Below are 22807 nucleotides of genomic sequence, written 5' to 3'. Positions count from 1 at the left end.
TGGGCCAAATTCTGCTACAAGTGTCTAAGCAATCGCAAAAAACAGTAATACAATATTGACTTGAACATGACTCTTTTATTTAACTCCATATGAAATCATTTCTAGGTAAAAAATTAAGTACCTTGCTGTGATTGTTTTCAATTAAAATGGTCAAAAAATTGCTTCTTAGGTAAGAGCAACATCTCAAGCAAGGATTTTGCTAGGACTGTCAGGGAGCTATCTGAGTAGGGAGGGGAAAACTGAAAACGAGCAGAGAGGGTTGGAACTCTTTCTTGGTGATGTCACCAGGCAGGCCAAAACTATCCCAGCAAAATAGGCTGAAATTCCAAAATTCAAACAGCTCTTACACTAAAAGGGTATTATCATCATTTCACAGTATTTTTCCAACCTCATTTTGTCGAAATGTGTATAAAAGACAGGAAATCACATTTTTGACTGCACTAGACCTTTTAACCTATGTTTTCTCATTCACACAGACGAGAGTTCGTAGGGGAGAGCCTCTACATCAGGAGAACCTAAAGAAACCTAGGGGAATCTCAAAGCTCAGAGATACAGTTGCTCTGTGTGTTGGAAAGACTGGTAATGGTTATTTGATCTGAAAAGACAAATGACAACGCACACAGGAGAGAAACCATACAGCTGTTCTGTGTGTGGGAAGAGTTTTAGACGAGCAGACCTATTGAAACAACACTTCTGGATGCATAAAGGAGATGCAGGGGAGAAACCTTACCCCTGTTCTGTCTGTGGATTTGACAAGATCATCAGACCTTAACATACACAATAGAGTTCATACAGGAGAGAAAACTTACAGCTGTGACGAATGTGGCCAGAGCTTCACCACTTCTCAGAGTCTTGGAAGACACAAGAAGAGACACCACAGCTCACTTCCCGAGGAGGAACTAGCTGCAGAGGTAAAGAGTGAAGAGAACTTCACTAGTATCAGTGATGAAGAGAAGGAGGAAACCTCTGCTGTGGATGGTAGCTCGATGGAAGGAGGGAAACAAGGACTGGCCTTATATGTCATGATGTAAAAGCTACTGTACTTCAGCAAACAAAGGAAAGGAAGGGTCCTCGACAACAATGACAAAAATCATGGGAAGGGCTTACCAAGACCAACGTCAAAAAGGACTAATTCGAGGCAGAAAGGAGTTGTAGCACTCAACAAAAAAAGCAGTGTGATTTATTTTAGCTTACTTTAATCCATTGTACAGGATTATAACAGTTTGATGTCAAGATGACCTCTTCCTCAGAGTGACCTGACCATTACACTTAACTCCTATTTATAGCCTAGTGGCCCATTGAGACACAACAATGTAAGAAAATAATAATAATATGTTTCAAGGTCAAATAAATTATTTTATTTTTTATTTAACCTTTATTTAACTAGGCAAGTCAGTTAAGAACAAATTATTATTTACAATGACGGCTTACCCCGGCCAAATCTTAACCCGGACGACGCTGGGCCAATTGTGCGCCGCCCTATGGGACTCCCAATCACGGCCGGTTGTGATACAGCCTGGAATCAAACCAGGGTCTGTAGTGACACCTCTAGCACTGAGATGCAGTGCTTTAGACTACTGCGCCACTTGGGAGCCTCACAATGGCAAATTAAAGCCATGAAAGTAAAAAGTTTGGACACACCTACTCATTCAAAGGTCTTTATTTATTTTTACTATTTTCTACATTGTCCTTGATGACAGCTTTGCACACTCTTGGCATTCTTTCAACCAGTTTCATGAGGAATGCTTTTCCAACAGTCTTGAAGGAGTTCCCACATATGCTGAGCACTTGTTGGCTGCTTTTCCTTCACTCTGCGGTCCAACTCAACCCAAACCGTATCAATTGGGTTGAGGTCGGATGATTGTGGAGGCCAGGTCATCTGATGCAGCACTCCATCACTCTCCTTGGTCAAATAGCCCTTACACAGCTTGGTGGTGTGTTTTTGGTCATTGTTCTGTTGAAAAACAAATGATAGTCCCACTAAGCGCAAACCAGATGGGATGGCGTATCGCTGCAGAATGCTGTGGTAGCCATGCTGGTTAAGTGTGCCTTGAATTTTAAATAAACAGTGTCACCAGAAAAGCACCCCCACACCATCACACCTCCTCCTCCTTGTTTCACGTTGGGAACCACACATGCGGAGATCATCCGTTCACCTACTCTGCCTCTCACATAGACACGGCGGTTGGAACCAAAAATCTCAAATTTGGACTCATCAGGCCAAAGTACAGATTTCTAAAGTCCATTGCTCGGGTTTCTTGGCCCAAGCAAGTCTCTTCTTCTTATTGGTGTCGTTTAGTACTGGTTTCTTTGCAGCAATTCGACCATGAAGATCTGATTCACGCAGTCTCCTCTGAACAGTTGATGTTGAGATGTGTCTGTTACTTGAACTCTGAAGCATTTATTTGGGCTGCAATTTCAGGTGCAGTTAACTCTAATGAACTTATCTTCTGCAGTAGAGATAACTCTGGGTCTTCCTTTCCTGTGACGGTCCTCATGAGAGCCAGTTTCATCATAGCGCTTGATGGTTTTTGCAGCTGCACTTGAAGAAACTTTCAAAGTTCTTGAAATTTTCTGGATTGACTGACCTTCATGTCTTAAAGTAATGATGGACTGTTGTTTCTCTTTGCTTATTTGAGCTGTTCTTGCCGTAATATGGACTTGGTCTTTTACCAAATAGGGCTATCTTCTGTATACCACCCCTAACTTGTCACAACACAACTGATGGGCTCAAACACATTAAGAAGGAAAGAAATTCCACAAATTAACTTTTAACAAGGCACACCTGTTAATTGAAATGCATTCCAGGTGACTACCTAATGAAGCTGGTTGAGAGAATGCCAACAGTGTGCAAAGCTGTCATCAAGGCAAAGGGTGGCTACTTTGAAGAATCTCAAATATAAAATATATTTTGATTTGTTTAACACTTTTTTGGTTACTACATTATTTCATATGTGTTATTTCATAGTTTTGATGTCTTCACTATTATTCTACAATGTAGAAAATAGTAAAAATAAAGAAAAACCCTGGAATGAGTAGGTGTGTGTCATCTTTTGACTGGTACTGTGCATGTAACTATCTTGGCATTTTAACTATAGACTCTTACCAATGTATGGATTATGGTGATTCACGGCAGACAGAAACACTTTCACAATAATCCTCCCCACTGGGCTTCAACTAGTCCAGGCAGCTTTAGCCACAAAAGACAGAGCTGTATTTAGGACAACATTATTATTGAGACCTGTAGCTACATGTTGTCCATGATAAACATATGACTAAATCCAATGGATCTTTCAAATGTCCACGGTAACAGAGAGCAGGAGGTGCCATTTGACAGAGAAGCCTTGAGTGACAGAATGGACTCTTTCTGGTGAATGTTCAAACCCCCTTATTATCTCAACCGATCATGGCTTCTTCTTCGATGAGGTTTAACAGCAGTTGGTATCCAATAAATGTTGCATTACCGCCACCTACTGGACTGGAGTATAACTCCCTTATACTTTGCTTGAAAAAAATTAACAAATTCCCTACCATCTAAAACTCAGTAAGAAATGTTAAAAATAAACCACCCTACTCTATTTTTATCTATTTAAATCTATTTACTCCTACTTCAGGCCAAATACCTCTCTGCAGCTGCCACCACAACAATGTTCTGTGACTTATGTTCCATCCCTGCAGTACAGTTGATAACCATTGCTATAAATGCTAAAAATCCAATCTTACTGAAACATATATCACTCCTCGGCCTATCCCTCTGGACTGGTACAGATCTACTACTCACACCACTCCTCTCAGGATCCCTACCCCTTGACCCATCTTCCTCTACTTTCTTCACTGCGTCAGCATACGACACCTTCTGCACTACTCTAACCCTGGAAACCTCAACCTGCCTCTCTCGCAAGGGACATCTGATCCCCAGCTCCATGGGCACCCCTACAAAAAACACATACCACTACTTTCCCCAATGCTACACATTCCTTTGTCGGCAGGTAGGAGCGGCAGGTAGCCTAGTGGTTAGAGCGTTGGACTAGTAACCGAAAGGTTACAAAATCAAGTCTCTGAGCTGACAAGGTAAAAATCTGTCGTTCTGCCCCTGAACAAGGCAGTTAACCCACTGTTCCTAGGCTGTCATTGAAAATAAGAATTTGTTCTTAACTGACTTGCCTAGTTAAATAAAGGTAAAAAATAAAAACACCTGGGAACCGCCCTGCTACACAATGCTGCCATAAGCTTGACACCTGTAACAACGTATTGTATTCAGCACAAAAGATTGTACAGGATAATTTATATATCCTAACATCACTTAGGCAAAGACTCAACATCAAAGAACAGACAACGACTCTTCTGTTTCACCACTCATAACACCGTCTGTGTCGCAAACAAGCGACGAGCGTCACAAACACCAGGAATCTTCTCCTTCAGTTGGTCAACTTTCACATTTACTGCTACCTCAGTAATAACTCCCTTCACATTTACTGCTACCTCAGTAATAACTCCCTTCACATTTACTGCTACCTCAGTAATAACTCCCTTCACATTTACTGCTACCTCAGTAATAACTCCCTTCACATTTACTGCTACCTCAGTAATAACTCCCTTCACATTTACTGCTACCCCAGTAATAACTCCTTTCAATGGTGTTCTTTTCTTGAGAGTAAAAACAATTCACATCTCGTCTCCATTTGTTTAACGCGGAGCACCTGCTCCCTCTGACCAGCAGAAACACAAACAATCATCATAAGACCACTTCTGGTTACCCTCACTGACTCCACAGCATCCAACTCTGTTTTCACCCACCCTGAAACCACTAATGGATCAGCCAAAAGGCAGGGGTCCCAACTTTTTCTAAAACTTCACTCCTACTGTCACAGACTCATCTTCATCCTGACCCTCTGCGCTCGGGCTCCGAGAACTTCACCACACCTACCATCTCCGATACTTCGCCCTCATTCTTATTTCTCCTCCTGTCTTCAGCTCACTCTACTTTCTACCATTCGTCAGTGTAACGGCTGTCTACGGAAGAAGTGGACCAAAATGCGGCGGAGTTAGGGTTCGTCATTTTTAATGTTACGAACACTATGCAATTAACAAAACAACAAAACTGACAGCCAACACAGTCCTGTCAGGTGCAACAACAGTGACAAGCACAATTACCCACACCACACAACGGAAACGTAGGCAACTTATGTGTGACTCCCAATCAACCACAACCCTCTACAGCTGTGCTTGATTGGAAGTCACACGGCCAAAATTAAATGAAACAATAAAACACTTACTCCCTTCTGCCACGTCCTGACCCAACTACACCCTCTACTGGTCAGGACGTGACAGTACCCCCTCAAGGTGCAGACCCCGGGATGCACCTAAAAAAAGGAAAACACAAAAAAATCCCCAACAAAAAGGAACACCTAAACAATAAGGGAGGGAAGGGAGGGTGGCTGCCGTCACCGACGGCACTGTGCTACACCCTCCCTCCCCAACCCACCTATCCTGGAGGTGGCTCAGGTGCAGGACGTGGACCTCGCTCCACCTTCGGCGTCGCCCACTCTGTTGGCGCCGATCGCTGCGCCCGGGCAGACGGGCCACTCGGGCTGACCCTGGCAGACGGACCACTCGGGCTGGGTCGGAAGGCATGCGGGCCACTCGGGCTGGGCCGGAAGGCATGCGGGCCACTCGGGCTGGGCCGGAAGGCATGCGGGCCACTCGGGCTGGGCCGGAAGGCATGCGGGCCACTCGGGCTGGGCCGGAGGGCAGGAGGACCACTCGGGCTGGACCGGAGGGCAGGAGGACCACTCGGGCTGGACCGGAGGGCAGGAGGACCACTCGGGCTGATCCTGACAGGCCGGGCACCCTGGCAGATCAGGGCAGGCGGGCACCTCTGGCAGAACCGGGCAGTCTGGCAGAACAGGGCAGTCCGGCCACTCCGGCAGAACAGGGCAGTCCGGCCACTCCGGCAGAACAGGGCAGTCCGGCCACTCTGGCAGAACAGGGCAGTCCGGCCACTCTGGCAGTTCAGGGCAGTCCGGCCACTCCGGCAGTTCAGGGCAGTCCGGCCACTCTGGCAGTTCAGGGCAGTCCGGCCACTCTGGCAGTTCAGGGCAGTCTGGCCACTCCGGCAGTTCAGGGCAGTCTGGCCACTCCGGCAGTTCAGGGCAGTCTGGCCACTCCGGCAGTTCAGGGCAGTCTGGCCACTCCGGCAGTTCAGGGCAGTCTGACCTCTCTGGCGACTGTTGACTGGCGGGCAGCTCTGACGACTGTTGACTGGCGGGCAGCTCTGACGACTGTTGACTGGCGGGCAGCTCTGACGACTGTTGACTGGTGGGCAGCTCTGACGACTGTTGACTGGCGGGCAGCTCCGACTCAGGATTCACCAGGCTGGGGAGACATAACGGAGGCCTGGCTTGAGGAGGTGGCACAGGAGAGACCAGGGTGGAGAGACCCACTGGAGGACCGGTCCGTGGAGGAGACACGGGCTTGACCAGGATAGGGAGATCCATTGGAGGACTGGTCCGTGGAGGAGACACGGGCTTGACCAGGATAGAGAGACCCACTGGAGTACTGGTCTGTGGAGGAGGCACGGGCTTGACCAGGATAGGGAGACCCACTGGAGTACTGGTCCGTGGAGGAGGCACGGGCTTGACCAGGATAGGAAGACATGCAGGAGGCTTGGTTCTGGGCGTAGGTACAGGATGTGCAGGGCTGGGAAGACATGGAGGAGGCCTGTTTCTGGGCGCAGGCACAGTCTTTACCAGACAACCAGCACGCACCTCAGGACGAGTATGGAGAGCTGCCTCAGGTGACATCATACCCACGACACGCTCATTAGGGCGAATGCCGTACTTTATGCACCACACTAGCAGCTCTCTCATCTCTCTCTCTCCTAATTTTCCCATTAACCCCGTCACAGTCTCTGTCTCATAGCCCTCGCTCACCTCCAATGTCATCCCGACTGGCTCTGGTTCCGACCTCAGCTCCACCGACTGTCCCGTGTGCCCCCCAAAAAAATATTGGGGCTGCCTCTCGCGCTCGTTGCGCTCTCTCTCCTCGTAGTATCGCCTCTCCGCTCTCGCCGCTTCAATCTCCCACTGCGGGAGGCGATAATCCCCAGCCTGAGTCCATGGTCCCTCTCCGTCCAGGATCTGTTCCCATGTCCATTTGTCCATAACGCAGTAGTCCTGCTGCTCCTTCCTCTTCCGCCGCTTGGTCCTGGTTTGGTGGGTAATTCTGTAACGGCTGTCTACGGAAGAAGTGGACCAAAATGCGGCGGAGTTAGGGTTCGTCATTTTTAATGTTACGAACACTATGCAATTAACAAAACAACAAAACTGACAGCCAACACAGTCCTGTCAGGTGCAACAACAGTGACAAGCACAATTACCCACACCACACAACGGAAACGTAGGCAACTTATGTGTGACTCCCAATCAACCACAACCCTCTACAGCTGTGCTTGATTGGAAGTTACACGGCCAAAATTAAATGAAACAATAAAACACTTACTCCCTTCTGCCACGTCCTGACCCAACTACACCCTCTACTGGTCAGGACGTGACAGTCAGTTTTAATTCATTTCTACCAGAATGTCACGTGTGCAACCAGAACTCTAGACCACTTTCACTCCACATACAAAGCTCTCCCTCGCCCTCCATTTGTTAGACTTCAGTGCAGCTTTTGACATTATCGATCATAGTCTGCTGCTGGAAAAACGTATGTGTTATGGCTTTACACCCCCTGTTTTAATATGGATAAAGAGTTACTTGTCTAACAGAACACAGAGGGTGTTCTTTAATGGAAGCCTCTCAAATATAATCCAGGTAGAATCAGGAATTCCCCAGGGTAGCTGTTTAGGCCCCTTGCTTTTTTCAATTTTTACTAACAACATGCCACTGACTTTGAGTAAAGCCAGTGTGTCTATGTATGCAGATGACTCAACACTATACACGTCAGCTACTACAGTGACTGAAATGACTGCAACACTTAACAAAGAGCTGCAGTTAGTTTTGGAATGGGTAGCAAGGAATAAGTTAGTCCTAAATATTTCCAAAACTAAAAGCATTGTATTTGGGACAAATCATTCACTAAACCCTAAACCTCAACTACATCTTGTAATGAATAATGTGGAAATTGAGCAAGTGACTAAACTGATTGGAGTAACCCTGGATTGTAAACTGTCATGGTCAAAACATATTGATACAAGTGTAGCTAAGACGAGGAGAAGTCTGTCCATAATAAAGCGCCTCTCTGCCTTCTTAACAACACTATCAACAAGGCAGGTCCTACAGGCCCTGATTTTGTCACACCTGGACTACTGTTCAGTAGTGTGATCAGGTGCCACAAAGAGGGATTTGAGAAAATTGCCGTTTGCTCAGAACAGGGCAACACGGCTGGCCCTTAAAAGTACACGGAGAGCTAACATTAATGACATGCATGTCAATCTCTCATGGCTCAAAGTGGAAGAGAGATTGTCTTCATCATTAATTGTTTTTGTAAGAGGTGTTGACAAGCTGAATGTACCGAGCTGTCTGTTTAAAATACTGGCACACAGCTCGGACACCCATGTATACCCACAAGACATGCCACCAGAGGTCTCTTCACAGTCCCCAAGTCCAGAACAGACTATGGGAGGCACACAATACTACATAGAGCCATGACTACATGGAACTCTGGAACTCTGTTCCACATCAGGTAACTGATACAAGCAGTAGAATCAGATTTTAAAAACTGGTGAAAATACATCTTATGGAACAACGGGGACTGTGAAGAGACACACACAAAGGTACAGACACATCCATACGCACACATTGTGATATTGTTGTATGGTCGTATTGAACATTTTGTGTTGTGGATATGTGGTGGTGTAGGGATGTTATATGATGTACGGTTTTATCTTTAGTTCATTCAGTACAAACATAGTTCACTGTTTTACCTTTTGTTTTATATGTAATGTGGGTGCTTTGGTGTTTGGACCCCAGGAAGAGTAGCTACCTTGGCAGCAGCTAATGGGGATCCCTAATAAATACAAATACAACATTTGGCAAATCTAACAATAATTCAAGCCATGGATTACAGGTAACATCCGCACCGAGCTAAAGGCTAGAGCTGCCACTTTCAAGGAGCGGGACAACACTGAAGCATGCATGAGAGCACCAGCTGTTCCAGATGACTGTGTGATCACGCTTTCCGTAGCCGATGTGAGCAAGACCTATAAACAGGTCAACATTCACAAAGCTGCGGGGCCAGACAGATTACCAGGACATCTACTCAAAGCATACGCGGACCAACTAGCAAGTGTCCTCACTGACATTGGACAGGTTGAATGAGTTGGCGTGTCCAAACTTTTGACTGGTACTGAATATACTTGGCTGTGTCAGAGGAAGGCCCAAAAAATTGTCAAAGACTTTTGTCACCCAAGTCATAGACTGTTCTCTCTGCTACCGCATGGAAAGTGGTACCGGAGCGCCAAGTCTATGTCCAAAAGGCTCCTTATCAGCTTCTACCACCAAGCCATAAGACTACTGAACAATTAATCAAATGGCCTTCCGGACTATTTACATTGACCCCCCTCCTTTATTTTTACACTGCTGCTACTCGCTGCTTATTATCTATGCATAGTCACTTTGCCCCTACCTACATGTACAAATTACCTCGACTAACCTGTAACCCCGCACATTGACTCGGTACTGGTACCCCCTGTGTATAGCCTCGTTATTGCTATGTAATTTTCTTGTGTTACTTTTTGAATAATTTTTTTTACTTTAGTTTATTTAGTAAATATTTTTCTTGAACTACATTGTTGGTTAAGGGCTTGTAAGTAAGTATTTCACAGTAAGGTCTACTACACCTGTTGCATTCGGCGCATGTGACAAATATAGTGCAGCATTTGGTAGATGCCAGGTGCAGAGAGAGGCTAGAGAGGCTCAGAGATATAGAATTAGTCATGATGTATCGTATGCAGAGGCTGTTAAGACAGATTGGTGGAACTGCAGTGAGGACTGATGGAACAACTGGACCTAATGTTGGTTGTGTTTCTGCTGGTCCTGGCTGGTGTTTCTGCTGGTTTGGAGGCCTGTTCAGAAATCTTGCTCTCATGAATGTTTGGTGTCAAGGACACTTTGACAATGAATAAAGTTGACTTCATAGCTTTTATTGGTACGGTTATCAATACAACTCGGGTTGTGGAAAGAAGAAATGCCAGATTGAAGGTTATTGTGGAGACATAGAGATATTGGGTGTAACAGATGTTACATTTGAAATGGTTCTTGACATGCTGAACAATACTAAGGGGGGAGTGTCTCAGCATGATATACATACAGTTTAATGGGGTAGGAGGGTTGGGGAGTGTTTTTTGGGGGAGGGGGGTGGTAGAAGTTAGTATTTTTTTGATGTTATGATATTTTCATGGTGGTACAGAATTGGGAAGATCATGATTAATCGTACATTCCTGCACAGTAGGTGGCGGCATGCACTTAAACGTTTGTTTGCGGACCGCCATGACGCCATAGAAAAATATTAACTGGTGGTGGCAGTTAGGCAGAATGAGTCGGCAGCAGAGTCTAGTATGGACCGGAAGTTAGACCGGAAGGAGGAAATGACTAATGTAGCTAGCTGGTAGCTAACCATGAATATATTATTTAGTGTACAGGTAAATATAGTCAATAATTCCTCAGGTTTCTATCAAACTGTAACGTTAGTAACAAGCTAGTGTCTCAAAGAGCCTTCTGCTGATTTGAGGTAATGCGGATAGACAGAAGAATCTAACCCGGAAGATAGCCGGGAAGAAAGAAGATGCTTATGTTGATAGCTAGCTTAGTTTGGTAGTGTGTAAAATGTGTCCGATATCGTTTGATGTCGTTTAAATTAGACTTTGATATTGCCCAACTCGGACTATATACGTGGAACTAGCGATGTTTTCAACGACCATTTCATACAGTTTTGCTATCTGGTCTAGGAAATGAAATTATCGCTACCGTTGGCCTAAATAGTTAGCTAACTGAGTTGTATGGAAAGTAATCCGCTAGATAATGTGACCTCGTGGTGAACTGTCGGGGATTTGAGAAGAATCTGCTTTAGTTTAATTCAGTGACCCAAAACGTTCATAGGAAACTATTTCTGAAGAATTCACGATGAATGAGGTGAGAATGTCTATAGCTAATGCTAAACCAGTCGGGATGGCTATGCCTAAAGTATCAGCTAGTTTGCTAATTCATTTAGCTATTTATTAAAGCTTCAATTAGTAGTTGAAACAATCACAAAGCGTCTTGCCTCCCCTCTTTAAAGCTAATAAAGAAGCTGAGGGGTGGCCTGAAGAAATGTAACCACTCTCAAATTCATAAACAGGGCTATGGACTGACCATCCATGATATCAAAATGATAGTTTTAACCATGTTTTGAGGTTATACAGTGTTTGTTTACATTTACTTTGTTTACAAACATTGGAGTAAAACAAGTTTATATTTTGGGTTCTGATGGGGAACCACAGAATGGGTCAATGGGTATATATAACTAATTCATTCTTATTCTTTGTTTTAGGATTCTGCTGACCCATCCAACCCCCTTCTCTCCTGCTCCACTGAACCTAATCCTCCAGAGTCACTGGTTCCTGACTCTAACCATAGTGAAATACCCAGATTTAACATTGTAGTCAAGGAGGAGGAAGACTGGGACATGGATAATACTGGTAAATAAACATGCTTAATTAATGAAATCTCAGAGATTATACAGTTCCATTCCATATATAGCAGTTTAATTGGTAACACTTTATTTTGATAGTCCACCTGTAGTTTTGTACAGACTATCAGTAGCATGTCAACTAATACATTTACATTGTAGTAATTTAGCAGATTCTCTGATCCAGAGTCACTACAGTAGTGAGTCATTTAGCAGACTCTGATCCAGAGTTACTACAGTAGTGAGTCATTTAGCAGACTCTCTGATCCAGAGCCACTACAGTAGTGAGTCATTTAGCAGTCTCTGATCCAGAGCCACTACAGTAGTGAGTCATTTAGCAGACTCTGATCCAGAGCCACTACAGTAGTGAGTCATTTAGCAGAGTCTCTTATCCAGAGCCACTACAGTAGTGAGTCATTTAGCAGACTCTCTGATCCAGAGCGACTTACAGTTAGTTACTTTTTCACACCTTTTTTTGTACTTGTCCTCCGTGGGAATTGAACCACAACCCTGGCATTACAAGTGCCATGACCTGCCACCTGAGCAAACTATCAACCAGCCCTAACCTTACCCTTATTCTAAACATAACCCTTGGCCTAACCTTACCCTTATTCTAAACATAACCCTGGACCTAACCTTACCCTTATTCTAAACATAACCCTAACCGTAACCTTGGCAAGCAGTTGCTTATCAACAGATAGTGTGACCATCTGTATAGCAGCTTCAGATGGACTATCTGTTTAATTCAATATCACCTGTACATAGCCCATCTGTAAATAGCCCATCCAACTACCTCATCCCCATATTGTTTTTTTTTTCTTCTCCTTTGCACCCCAGTATCTCTACTTGCACATTCATCTTCTGCACATCTATCACTCCAGTGTTTAATTGCTAAATTGTAGTTACTTCGCAACTATGGCCTATTTATTGCCTTACCTCCCTAATCTTACCTCATTTGCACATACTGTATATAGACTTTTCTATGTATGTTTGTTTATTCCATGTGTAACTCTGTGTTGTTGTTTGTGTTGCACTGCTTTGCTTTATCTTGGCCAGGTCACAGTTGTAAATGAGAACTTGTTTTCAACTGGCCTACCTGGTTAAATAAAGGTGAAATAAAAAATAATAATAATTTAAAAAGGGAGGTAGGCCATAGAGGCGAAATAATTACAATTTAGCATTAATACTGGAGTGATGGATGTGCAGATGTGCAATTATGTTTATATCCTGTTTTACTGACTTCATATGTATATACTTTATTCTAGTCAATGGTCATCCTATGTAACTACTGCTGTACACACCTTTTCTATTCATATACTGTCCATATTGTCTATACACACCATCCTATGTAACTACTGCTGTACACACCTTTTCTATTCATATACTGTCTATACACACCATCCTATGTAACTACTGCTGTACACACCTTTTCTATTCATATACTGTCTATACACACCATCCTATGTAACTACTGCAGTACACACCTTTTCTATTCATATACTGTCCATACTGTCTATACATACCATAATATATATATTCCGGACTGTTCTGATACATTTTGGTGGGATTTGTATGTATTATTAGGTAATACTGCACTGTTGGAGCTAGAAACATAAGCATTTAGCTGCACCTGCTATAATAACGGCAGAATACTGTGTACACAACCAATAATATTTGATTTGATTTGGAGGTTTAAAATATCCCTCTGGTGATTAGCTTAGGGCTAACTGTGCCAGGTTATCTCATGGGAAAAGCTAACATGTAGCATTTTCTGGAAAAGTATGGACCCTATAATTTTACAATATTTATTTTCTGTTAAGTCAGGAACAAACATTTTGACTTAGTCAGGGTTTTGACTAATTTGAGTTAATCCATACTCATGTCTTTACCACAGCAGAGAGACCTAACCACTGCTCTGAGAGCGAAGGGAGTCCCTCTACATCAGGACTACCTGAACAACACCAGGGGAATCACACAGCTAAGAAGATTCACTTTTGTTCAGTGTGTGGAAAAAACTGTCACAAGTTATCAAAACTACAAATACATATGAGAACTCACACAGGAGAAAAACCTTACTCCTGCTCTGTCTGTGGGAAGCAATTCAGTGAGAAAGGAAACCTGAAAAAACACCAGACGTTGCACACAGGAGAGAAACTAAACAGTTGCTCCGTGTGTGGGGAGAGTTTTTCTTCATCGTCAAATCTTACCAAACACCAGAGAACACACACAGGAGAGAGTCAAGTGTCTGTAGCTGTAGAAGAGTGTGGTCTTTCACCAGCACTGGTTATTAAAGTGAAAGAGGAGGAAGAGGATCCTGCTTTTGGTAAGTTTAAGGGACTTATTCTGTAAGGGCATGAATTGCAAAACATTTGTTTTTATCAATCTTTGCATTACTTTGTTATTCTAAGGGAAAAATATATATAGTTACAGTTCCACATTTTTGAATAGTTTGTCCATCCCATCTTATCCCACAGCAGAGAGACATGACCACTGCTTTGACAGTGAAGGGAGTCCCTCTACATCAGGACTACCTGAACAACACCAGGGGAATCACACAGCTAAGAAGATTCACTTTTGTTCAGTGTGTGGAAAAAACTGTCAGAAGTTATCAAAACTACAAATACATATGAGAACTCACACAGGAGAAAAACCTTACTCCTGCTCTGTCTGTGGGAAGCAATTCAGTGACAAAGGAAACCTGAAAAAACACCAGACAGTGCACACAGGAGAGAAGCTGTACAGTTGCTCCGTGTGCAGGGAGAGTTTCTCTTCATCGTCAATTCTTACCAAACACCAGAGAACACACACAGGAGAGAGTCATGGTCTGACACCAGCACTGGTTATTAAAGTGAAAGAGGAGGAAGAGGATCCTGCTTTTGGTAAGTTTAAGGTACTTATTCTGTAAGGGCATGAATTGCCAAACCGTTTTATTTTTATCAATCATTGCATCACTTTCAGTTATTCAAAGAAAAAAACATATATATTCCACATTATGCATTGTTTATCCATCCCATCTTATCCCACAGCAGAGAGACATGACCACTGCTCTGACAGTGAAGGGAGTCCCTCTACATCAGGACTACCTGAACAAAACCAGGGGAATCACACAGCTAAGAAGATTCACTTTTGTTCAGTGTGTGGAAAAAACTGTCAGAAGTTATCAAAACTACAAATACATATGAGAACTCACACTGGAGAAAAACCTTACTCCTGCTCTGTTTGTGGGAAGCAATTCAGTGACAAAGGAAACCTGAAAAAACACCAGACGGTGCACACAGGAGAGAAGCTGTACAGTTGCTCCGTGTGTGGGGAGAGTTTTTCTTCATCGTCAAATCTTACCAAACACCAGAGAACACACACAGGAGAGAGTCAAGTGTCTTTAGCTGTAGAAGTGTGTGGTCTTTCACCAGCACTGGTTATTAAAGTGAAAGAGGAGGAAGAGGATCCTGCTTTTGGTAAGTTAAAGGGCTTGAATTGCAAAAATGTTTTTTTAATAATATTTTATATTACTTTCAGTTATTCAAAGGAAAAAAATATTTTGTGACAGTTCCACATTTTTGCATAGTTTATCCATCCCATCTTATCCCACAGCAGAGAGACATGACCATTGCACTGACAGTGAAGTGACTCCCTCTACATCAGGAGAACCTAAACAAAAACAGGAGAATCACACAGCAAAGAGCTCCCACTGCTGTTCAGTGTGTGGAAGAGATTGCCAAAAGCTATCTTCACTACTAATACACATGAGAATACACACAGGAGAAAAGCCATACCCTTGCTCTGTGTGTGGAAAGCAGTTCCGTGTAAAAAGACATCTTCAAGACCACCAGAAAGTGCACACTGGAGAGAAACCTTACGTCTGCTCCAAATGTGACAAGAGGTTTGGTTTCGCCTCAGCCTTGAAAAGGCACCAGTGGTTACACGCAGAAGAGAAACCTTACTCCTGCTCTGTGTGTGGGAAGGGTTTCGGCCGTCCAGATCAGTTAAAGGACCACTCTCTGCAACACGCAGGGAAACCCCACTGCTGTTCTGTGTGTGGGAAGTGTTTCAGCCGTCCAGATCAGTTAAAGGACCACTCTCTGCAACATGCAGGGAAACCCCACTACTGTTCTGTATGTGGGAAGTGTTTCAGTGAGAAGGGGTTTCTTGAAGACCACCAGTCAGTGCACACTGGAGAGAAACGACTCCCTTGCCCTGTCTGCAAGAAGAGTTTTGTAAGATTAGCCGGCCTTAAAGTCCACCACAGATATCATACAGGAGAGAAACCTTACAGCTGCACTAAATGCGCCCAGAGCTTCATTAGTTCTCAAAAACTTCAGAGACACCAGAAAACTCATGCTGGTTTACCACCTGTTGAGTTTCAAAACCCTGTTACAATTGAAGGAGAGAGGGAGGGAGAAGATGAGGAAGTTGGTGGTCTGATTAATTCAGATGGAGAAGAGGTTGGTTGGGATCTTCATTGTCTCGGTAAGTGGAAGCAGAACAGCCATTAGTTACATTAATACAATATTGACTGTGAATGAACATCGCTCTTTTATTTAAAAATCCAATGCGGCCATTTTTAACTCCATATGAAATCATTTCTGGGTAGAAATTAAGTACCTTGCTGTGATTATTTTTGACCATTTTAATTGAAAACAAACAAAAATAGCTTCTTAGTAGATAAGAGCAATATCTCAAGCAAGAATTTTGCTAGGACTGTCTGGGAGTTGTCTGAGTAGGGAGGGGAAAACTGAAAATGACCTGTTATTAGCAGAGAGGTTTGGAACTCTCTTTCTTATTGGTCTGCTAACTACTACTACCTGGTGATGTCACCAGGCAGGCCAAAACTCCATCCCACCAAAACAGCCTGAAATTTCAAATTCAAACAGCTCTTACACTAAAAGGGTATTATCATCATTTCACAGTATTTTTCCAACCTCATAGTGTGTTAATGTGTATAAAAGACAGGAAATCACATTTTTGACTGCATTAGACCTTTTAACCTATGTTTTCTCATTCACACAGACGAGAGTTCGGAGGGGAGAGCCTCTACATCAGGAGAACCTAAAGAAACCTAGGGGAATCTCAAAGCTCAGAGATAGAGTTGCTCTGTGTGTGGGAAAGACTGGCAACGGATATTTGATCGGAAAAGACAAATGACAATGCACACAGGAGAGAAATCGTACAGCTGTTCTGTTTGTGGGAAGAGATTTAGACAAGCAGACCTTGTGAAACAACACCTCTGGACACACAAAGGAGACACAGGGGAGAAACCTTAACCCTGTTCTGTCTGTGGGAAGGCTTTAGCAAGATCATCAGACCTTTAAAATGCACAATAGAGTTCACACAGAAGAGAAACCTTACAGCTGTGCTGAATGTGGCCAGAGCTTTTTGCCATAGTTTGTACATTTGCGTTGTTATATTGCTTATATAGGTCTATCTCATTAGTAGCTTAGTCATAATTTTAGGTCATGTAAGAATGATGCATTTAATTGTTTTCCCTTACTTTGTGTATAATTATCTCTAGTGATTTTCTCCATGAGGGTGGTGAAGACCCAACAACATATTATATTATAGTATCCCTTCCTCGTAACCATGTTTGCCAGTGACAGTCTCTTCCCATTCAAATATTTTTGTTCATTAAAAAGTTCAGTAATATACCCATGTAATTCCAGCTCATATTGTGAGGGTTGTTTTCTCAATGCTTTTTCAGTGCGTCTGTCTTATCTATAAAAGGGAATCCTCGTGATTGTATTGTCCTTTCTTTTTAGACCACTTAGGCCTAATAAAATACTTCAAATAGTAGGCTAACCGCTGAGTCTGGGTTTTTGTTTTTTCTGTGGTGACTAAAGAAGAGTAAAAGTTATTAAGGCCTCAACATCATCTGAATTTCTGTCGCTGTCCATTTTGGGATTGCTGAATGAATAGGCCTACCTCATCGCAGCTCGTTTTCTTATACAGTTGCTTATACTTAAGAGCAAAGTGTTGATTATAAAAGAACAATCATTTGTGAATTTACTGAATGTGAATGTAATAATGTGTGTGTGTGTATGGCTTCAAAAGTTAAAACTCATGTCGACATTCAATATGATTGAAGGAGAATGCTGTTCTAACCCTGTTACACAAATCCACAAGGAGTCATTAGAAACCATCCTTATTGAAGGAGAATGCTGTTCTAACCCTGTTACACAAATCCACAAGGAGTCATTAGAAACCATCCTTATTGAAGGAGAATGCTGTTCTTACCCTGTTACACAAATCCACAAGGAGTCATTAGAAACCATCCTTATTGAAGGAGAATGCTGTTCTTACCCTGTTACACAAATCCACAAGGAGTCATTAGAAACCATCCTTATTGAAGGAGAATGCTGTTCTTACCCTGTTACACAAATCCACAAGGAGTCATTAGAAACCATGATTATTGAAGGAGAATGCTGTTCTTACCCTGTTAAGCAAATCCACAAGGAGTCATTAGAAACCATCCTTATTGAAGGAGAATGCTGTTCTTACCCAGTTACACAAATCCACAAGGAGTCATTAGAAACCATCCTTATTGAAGGAGAATGCTGTTCTAACCCTGTTACACAAATCCACAAGGAGTCATTAGAAACCATGATTATTGAAGCCAGTCGGCCATCAGCTCCACTCTCGGAAAGATTCATGTGTAGACCCTAAACGTTTGTGGGCAACGTTTGTCACCGTTTGTAGTTAATTTAATGTATTGTTTACAGTTATAGTGTAGTGGCTTTGCTGTCATTCATCAAAAAAATAAACAAATGTTTTCCCCAACAAGGTTGACATGCTGAAATCACCACTGGACAACACTGGTATTGAAAGCTGTAGCTACACGTTGCATGTTGTCCATGATGAACATGTTTATATATCCAATGGATCTTTCAAATGTCCACGGTAACAGAGAGCAGGAGGTGCCATTTGACAGAGAAGCCTTGAGTGACAGAATGGACTCTTTCTCGTGAATGTCCAAGCCCCCTGATTACCTCAACCAATCATGGCTTCTTCTTCGATAAGGTTTGAAGGCGGTTGTCATCCAGTAAATGTTGCATTACCGCCAGCTACTGGACTGAAGCATAACGCCCTTATACTTTGCAGGAAAAATATAAACAAATACCCTATCCCATCTAACACTCAGTAAAATAAAAAAGGAAACACCACCCTACTCAATATTTATCTATGTAAATCTATTTACTTCAGGTCAACAGCCTGAAAGGATGGGACACCACCACTTAACACACCCTGTAACTCTGATGTCAAGTCTCACACACCCAAATACCTCTGCAGCTGCCACCACAACCTCTATTTTCTGCGATTACGTTCCATCCCTGCAATACAGTTGATAACCATTGCTATAAATTCTAAAAATCTAATCTTACTTAACCATATACAGTACCAGTCAAAAGTGTGGACACACCTACTCATTACAGGCCTTTTCTTTATTTTTACTATTTTCTACATTGTAGAATAATAGTGAAGACATCAAAACTATGAAATGACACATATGGAATCATGTAGTAACCAAAAAAGTGTTAAATAGATTTGAGAGTTTTGAGATTCTTCAAAGTAGCCACCCTGTGCTTTGCTGATGGGGTTGCACACTCTTGGCATTCTCTCAACCAGCTTCATGAGGAATGTTTTTCCAACAGTCTTGAAGGAATCCCCACATATGCTGAGCACTTGTTGGCTGCTTTTCCTTCACTCTACAGTCCATCTCATCCCAAACCATCTCAATTGGGTTGAGGTCAGGTGATTGTGGAGGCCAGGTCATCTGATGGAGCACTCCATCACTCTCCTTCTTTGTCAAATAGCCCTTAACTGGCTACAGTACAATCTCAGTACAATCAGCACGAACCCCTGGGGATGAAGCACTCAACAGTGCATCCCACCTGTAAAGCAGCTGCTGCCCAGCTTGCAGCCTCCTTCTTCTTCTCTCGTATATTGGCAATTATAAACTGGGTGGTTTGAGCCCTGAATTCTGATTGGCTCAAAGCCATGGTATATCAGACCGTATACCACGGGTATGACAAACCATTTAGTTTTACTGCTCTAATTACATTGGTAACCAGTTTATAACAGCAATAAGGCTCCTCAGGGGTTTGTGATATATGGCCAGTATACCACAGCTAATGTCTGTGTCCAGGTACTCCGCGTTGCGTCGTACATAAGACCAGCCCTTAGCCGTGGTATATTGGCCATATACCACACCTCATCGGGCCTTATTGCTTAATTGCAGAATTTAATGGGCATCCTGCCACCAACTGTGCGGGATGGAAACAGGATTCTCCCCCAGAAAACTGAACAAACAACCAAAAAGTACCTAGAATAAACAAAATCCCTACACAGGCTCAAGGGGATCCTGGGAGGGCGGGCCGTCTTCCGGCAAGTCTTTCGTTGTAAAAAGTCCCTGATACTTTTCTGCCGCATCCACAATAATGTCCAGTTTCTTAGACTTCTTTGAGACTTGAGTCGTACAGTTTATAACTGTGGCAATGAACGCCACAAAATCTACCTTTTTAACACACCGGATATGTTTTGACTGGCAGCAAATATTTACTACAGGCTGTGGTGCGTCCACTACCATATCTTCACACACATCACTTGTTTTCTCAATTCTTTTAATCGCCTCTGCATAGGAGATTTGATTGGTCGCTCTAACTTTTGCCACCTCAATCTCCTTCACCCTTACAGGACACTCCAGGAACTCAGGATCGTGATCCCCACCACAATTGCAACACCGTCGTCCTTCTACACACCGTTCTTCATTATACTCCGCCAGTCTGCACACACTTGAAACATGGCCAAATCCTTTACAGTGCTTCGTCTGCAGTGGTTTGGGAATGAAAGCTCTTACAGTGTATCTGACATAACCAAGCTTCACATGTGTAGGTAGATGCTCTTCATCATAAAACAACAGGACCGACAGACTTTCTTCTGTTTCTCCATTCACCCAGCGGGTCAGACGCCGGACACCAACCATACCCAGGAATTCTCTTCATGTATTCAACTTGAACATCCGTCTTCACCCCAGATGACTCCTCTGACAGGTGTTCTACTCCCAAGTTCAAAGCACGATACTTCTGTTGTTCTGGATTCTCTTGAAGCCCACTGCAAACTTCCTCTGTTCTTCAGAAACACAACGAATCAAAATAAGACCACTCCTGGTCGCTCTGACAGACTCCACTTTTCCCAATGTGTATTTCATATATTCAACATTTTCAACACCTCAAACGGGTTTCCCACATATGCATCCTCACTCAACAAATGCATCCGAACAAGAAGCGATTCGTTATCATTCATAGACGTTTACCTCCACTCCGATTTTAGACAATTTCATTGTTGTTCCAGTTTTTTTCGACACTACTGTTGTCCATTCAGGACATAAATCTTCACCAACTTTGAACTTCGAACTCAACATCCACTTCCCCCAATTTAATCCACCTGCTAGCTTTTCCCTTTTTGACAGATTTTACAGGTTGGGATGAAGTGCTACTACAAAAATCACCACCAATCATGGCTACGCAAGATTCTGTATTTTCTCTGCGTCTAAATAGCTTTGTGATTTCACATTTTATTTATATTTATAGATTATATACGACTTAGTAATTAAGGCACACGAAAGTTCACATGTTCAAGAAGGCATTTCTGGAAGAAGAAAAAAAACCAGTTTGATGACGTTCAAATGCCTCTCCTGTGAAATAGTGACATGCGTCATGTGCCCAGCTTTCTGTAACGGGGCACATTTATGTGCTCCTGAACTGGTGGTGAAGGTAGGAAGTAAGAGCAGTAATGTGTTGGAGTGAAAAGTGGTGATGAGAAGAAGATTAAAAACCATGTCCCTGGTGCTTCTGTTAGGTTGAGGGGAGTCGTCATTGGTGTCCCAATATCTATTTCCACAGATGATATTAAAGAAAATGTGAAGGGAGGCAGAGAGATTGAGGCCAAAAAGGTTGATCAGTAGGAAAGAGGGTCAAAGAAGTGAATGCTTATCAGTGCTGCTCAGAGAAGTGCAGAGAGGATTCATCAGTTTCAATGTCAGAGAATTTGTCCCATCCCTATTGCAGTGTTTTAAATGCCAAAGAATGGGACATGTAGCTGTTCAATGTAAAGGAGGGAAACGATGTGTGAAGGGGAACAGGATTACTGCAAATGTGGAAGCAATGTGAAGGTTGTGTTGTAATTGTGTGTGGGGGGGGGGGGGCATTGTGCAGGTTTTGGTGGATATCAGGTGCAGGAGCAGGAGCAGAAAGAGGCTCAGAGATATATCGTATGCAGAGGCTGTTGGACAGACTGGTGGAACTACAGTGGAATGATGGCACTTCCATGGCTGCTGCTGACTAAGTGGACCTAATGTCGGGGCTGGTGTTTCTGCTGGTCCTGGCATGGTTTCCAGGACACTTTGAAGAATGAATAAAGTTGTCTTCATAGCTTTTATTGGTAAGGTTATCAATACGACTCGGGTTGTGGAAAGAAGAAATGCCAGATTGAAGGTTATTGTGGAGACGGCAAAAGAGATATTGGGGGTAACAGATGTGACATTTGAAATGGTTGTTGACCTGCTGAATAATCCTAAGGAGTGTTTCAGTATGATATACAGTGCCTTCGGAAAGTATTCAGACCCCTTGACTTTTTCCACATTTTGTTAAATTACAGCTTTATTCTAAAATGGATTAAATAAAACATGTTCCTCATCAATCTACACACAATACCCCATAATGACAAAGCAAAAATATGTTTTTAGAAATGTTTGCAAATAAAAATAAAACAGAAATACCTTATTTACATTAGTATTCAGACCCTTTGCTAAGAGACTCGAAATTGAGCTCAGGTGCATCCTGTTTCCATTGCTCATCCTTGAGATGTTTCTACAACTTGATTGGAGTCCATCTGTGGTAAATTCAATTGATTGGACATGATTTGGAAAGGCACACACCTGTCTATATAAGGCCCCACAGTTGACAGTGCATGTCAGAGCAAAAACCAAGCCATGAGGTTGACGGACTTGTCCGTAGAGCTCCGAGACAGGATTATGTCAAGGCACAGATCTGGGGAAGGATACCAAATAAATTCTGCAGCATTGAAGGTCCCCAAGACCAGTGGCTTCGATCATTCTTAAATAGAAGTTTGGAGCTGCCAAGACTCTTTC

General features: G+C 43.0%; 1 protein-coding gene across 3 annotated transcripts; it reads left to right on the top strand.

Moving 5' to 3' along the window:
* Positions 1-10530: 10530 nt before the first annotated feature.
* On the top strand, positions 10531-17460 carry LOC106564128 (zinc finger protein 883). Of its 3 annotated transcripts, none has more exons than XM_045690649.1 (7): positions 10531-10642; positions 11530-11677; positions 13562-13990; positions 14142-14546; positions 14697-15122; positions 15259-16134; positions 16675-17460. In XM_045690649.1, the coding sequence occupies exons 1-7, from the start codon at positions 10619-10621 to the stop codon at positions 16725-16727; spliced, it is 2361 nt and encodes a 786-aa protein (XP_045546605.1). In that variant the 5' UTR covers positions 10531-10618; the 3' UTR covers positions 16728-17460. The 3 variants fall into 3 exon arrangements, with proteins under 3 accessions (XP_045546605.1, XP_013985613.2, XP_045546606.1); XM_014130138.2 differs by having other exon boundaries at positions 14694-15122; XM_045690650.1 differs by lacking the exons at positions 14142-14546; positions 14697-15122.
* The last annotated feature ends 5347 nt before the right edge of the window (positions 17461-22807 follow it).

This window comes from Salmo salar, chromosome ssa12 (assembly GCF_905237065.1).
Source record: "Salmo salar chromosome ssa12, Ssal_v3.1, whole genome shotgun sequence".
Lineage (NCBI taxonomy): Eukaryota > Metazoa > Chordata > Actinopteri > Salmoniformes > Salmonidae > Salmo > Salmo salar.
This window is presented reverse-complemented; position numbering and strand designations above follow the sequence as displayed.

Coding starts and splice junctions, on each gene's coding strand:
- LOC106564128 (XM_014130138.2), top strand. CDS start 10,619: ATGAATATATTATTTAGTGTACAG. Junction 11,678..13,561: donor CTGGGACATGGATAATACTG/GTAAATAAACAT, acceptor TCTTTACCACAG/CAGAGAGACCTAACCACTGC. Junction 15,123..15,258: donor GGAAGAGGATCCTGCTTTTG/GTAAGTTAAAGG, acceptor CTTATCCCACAG/CAGAGAGACATGACCATTGC.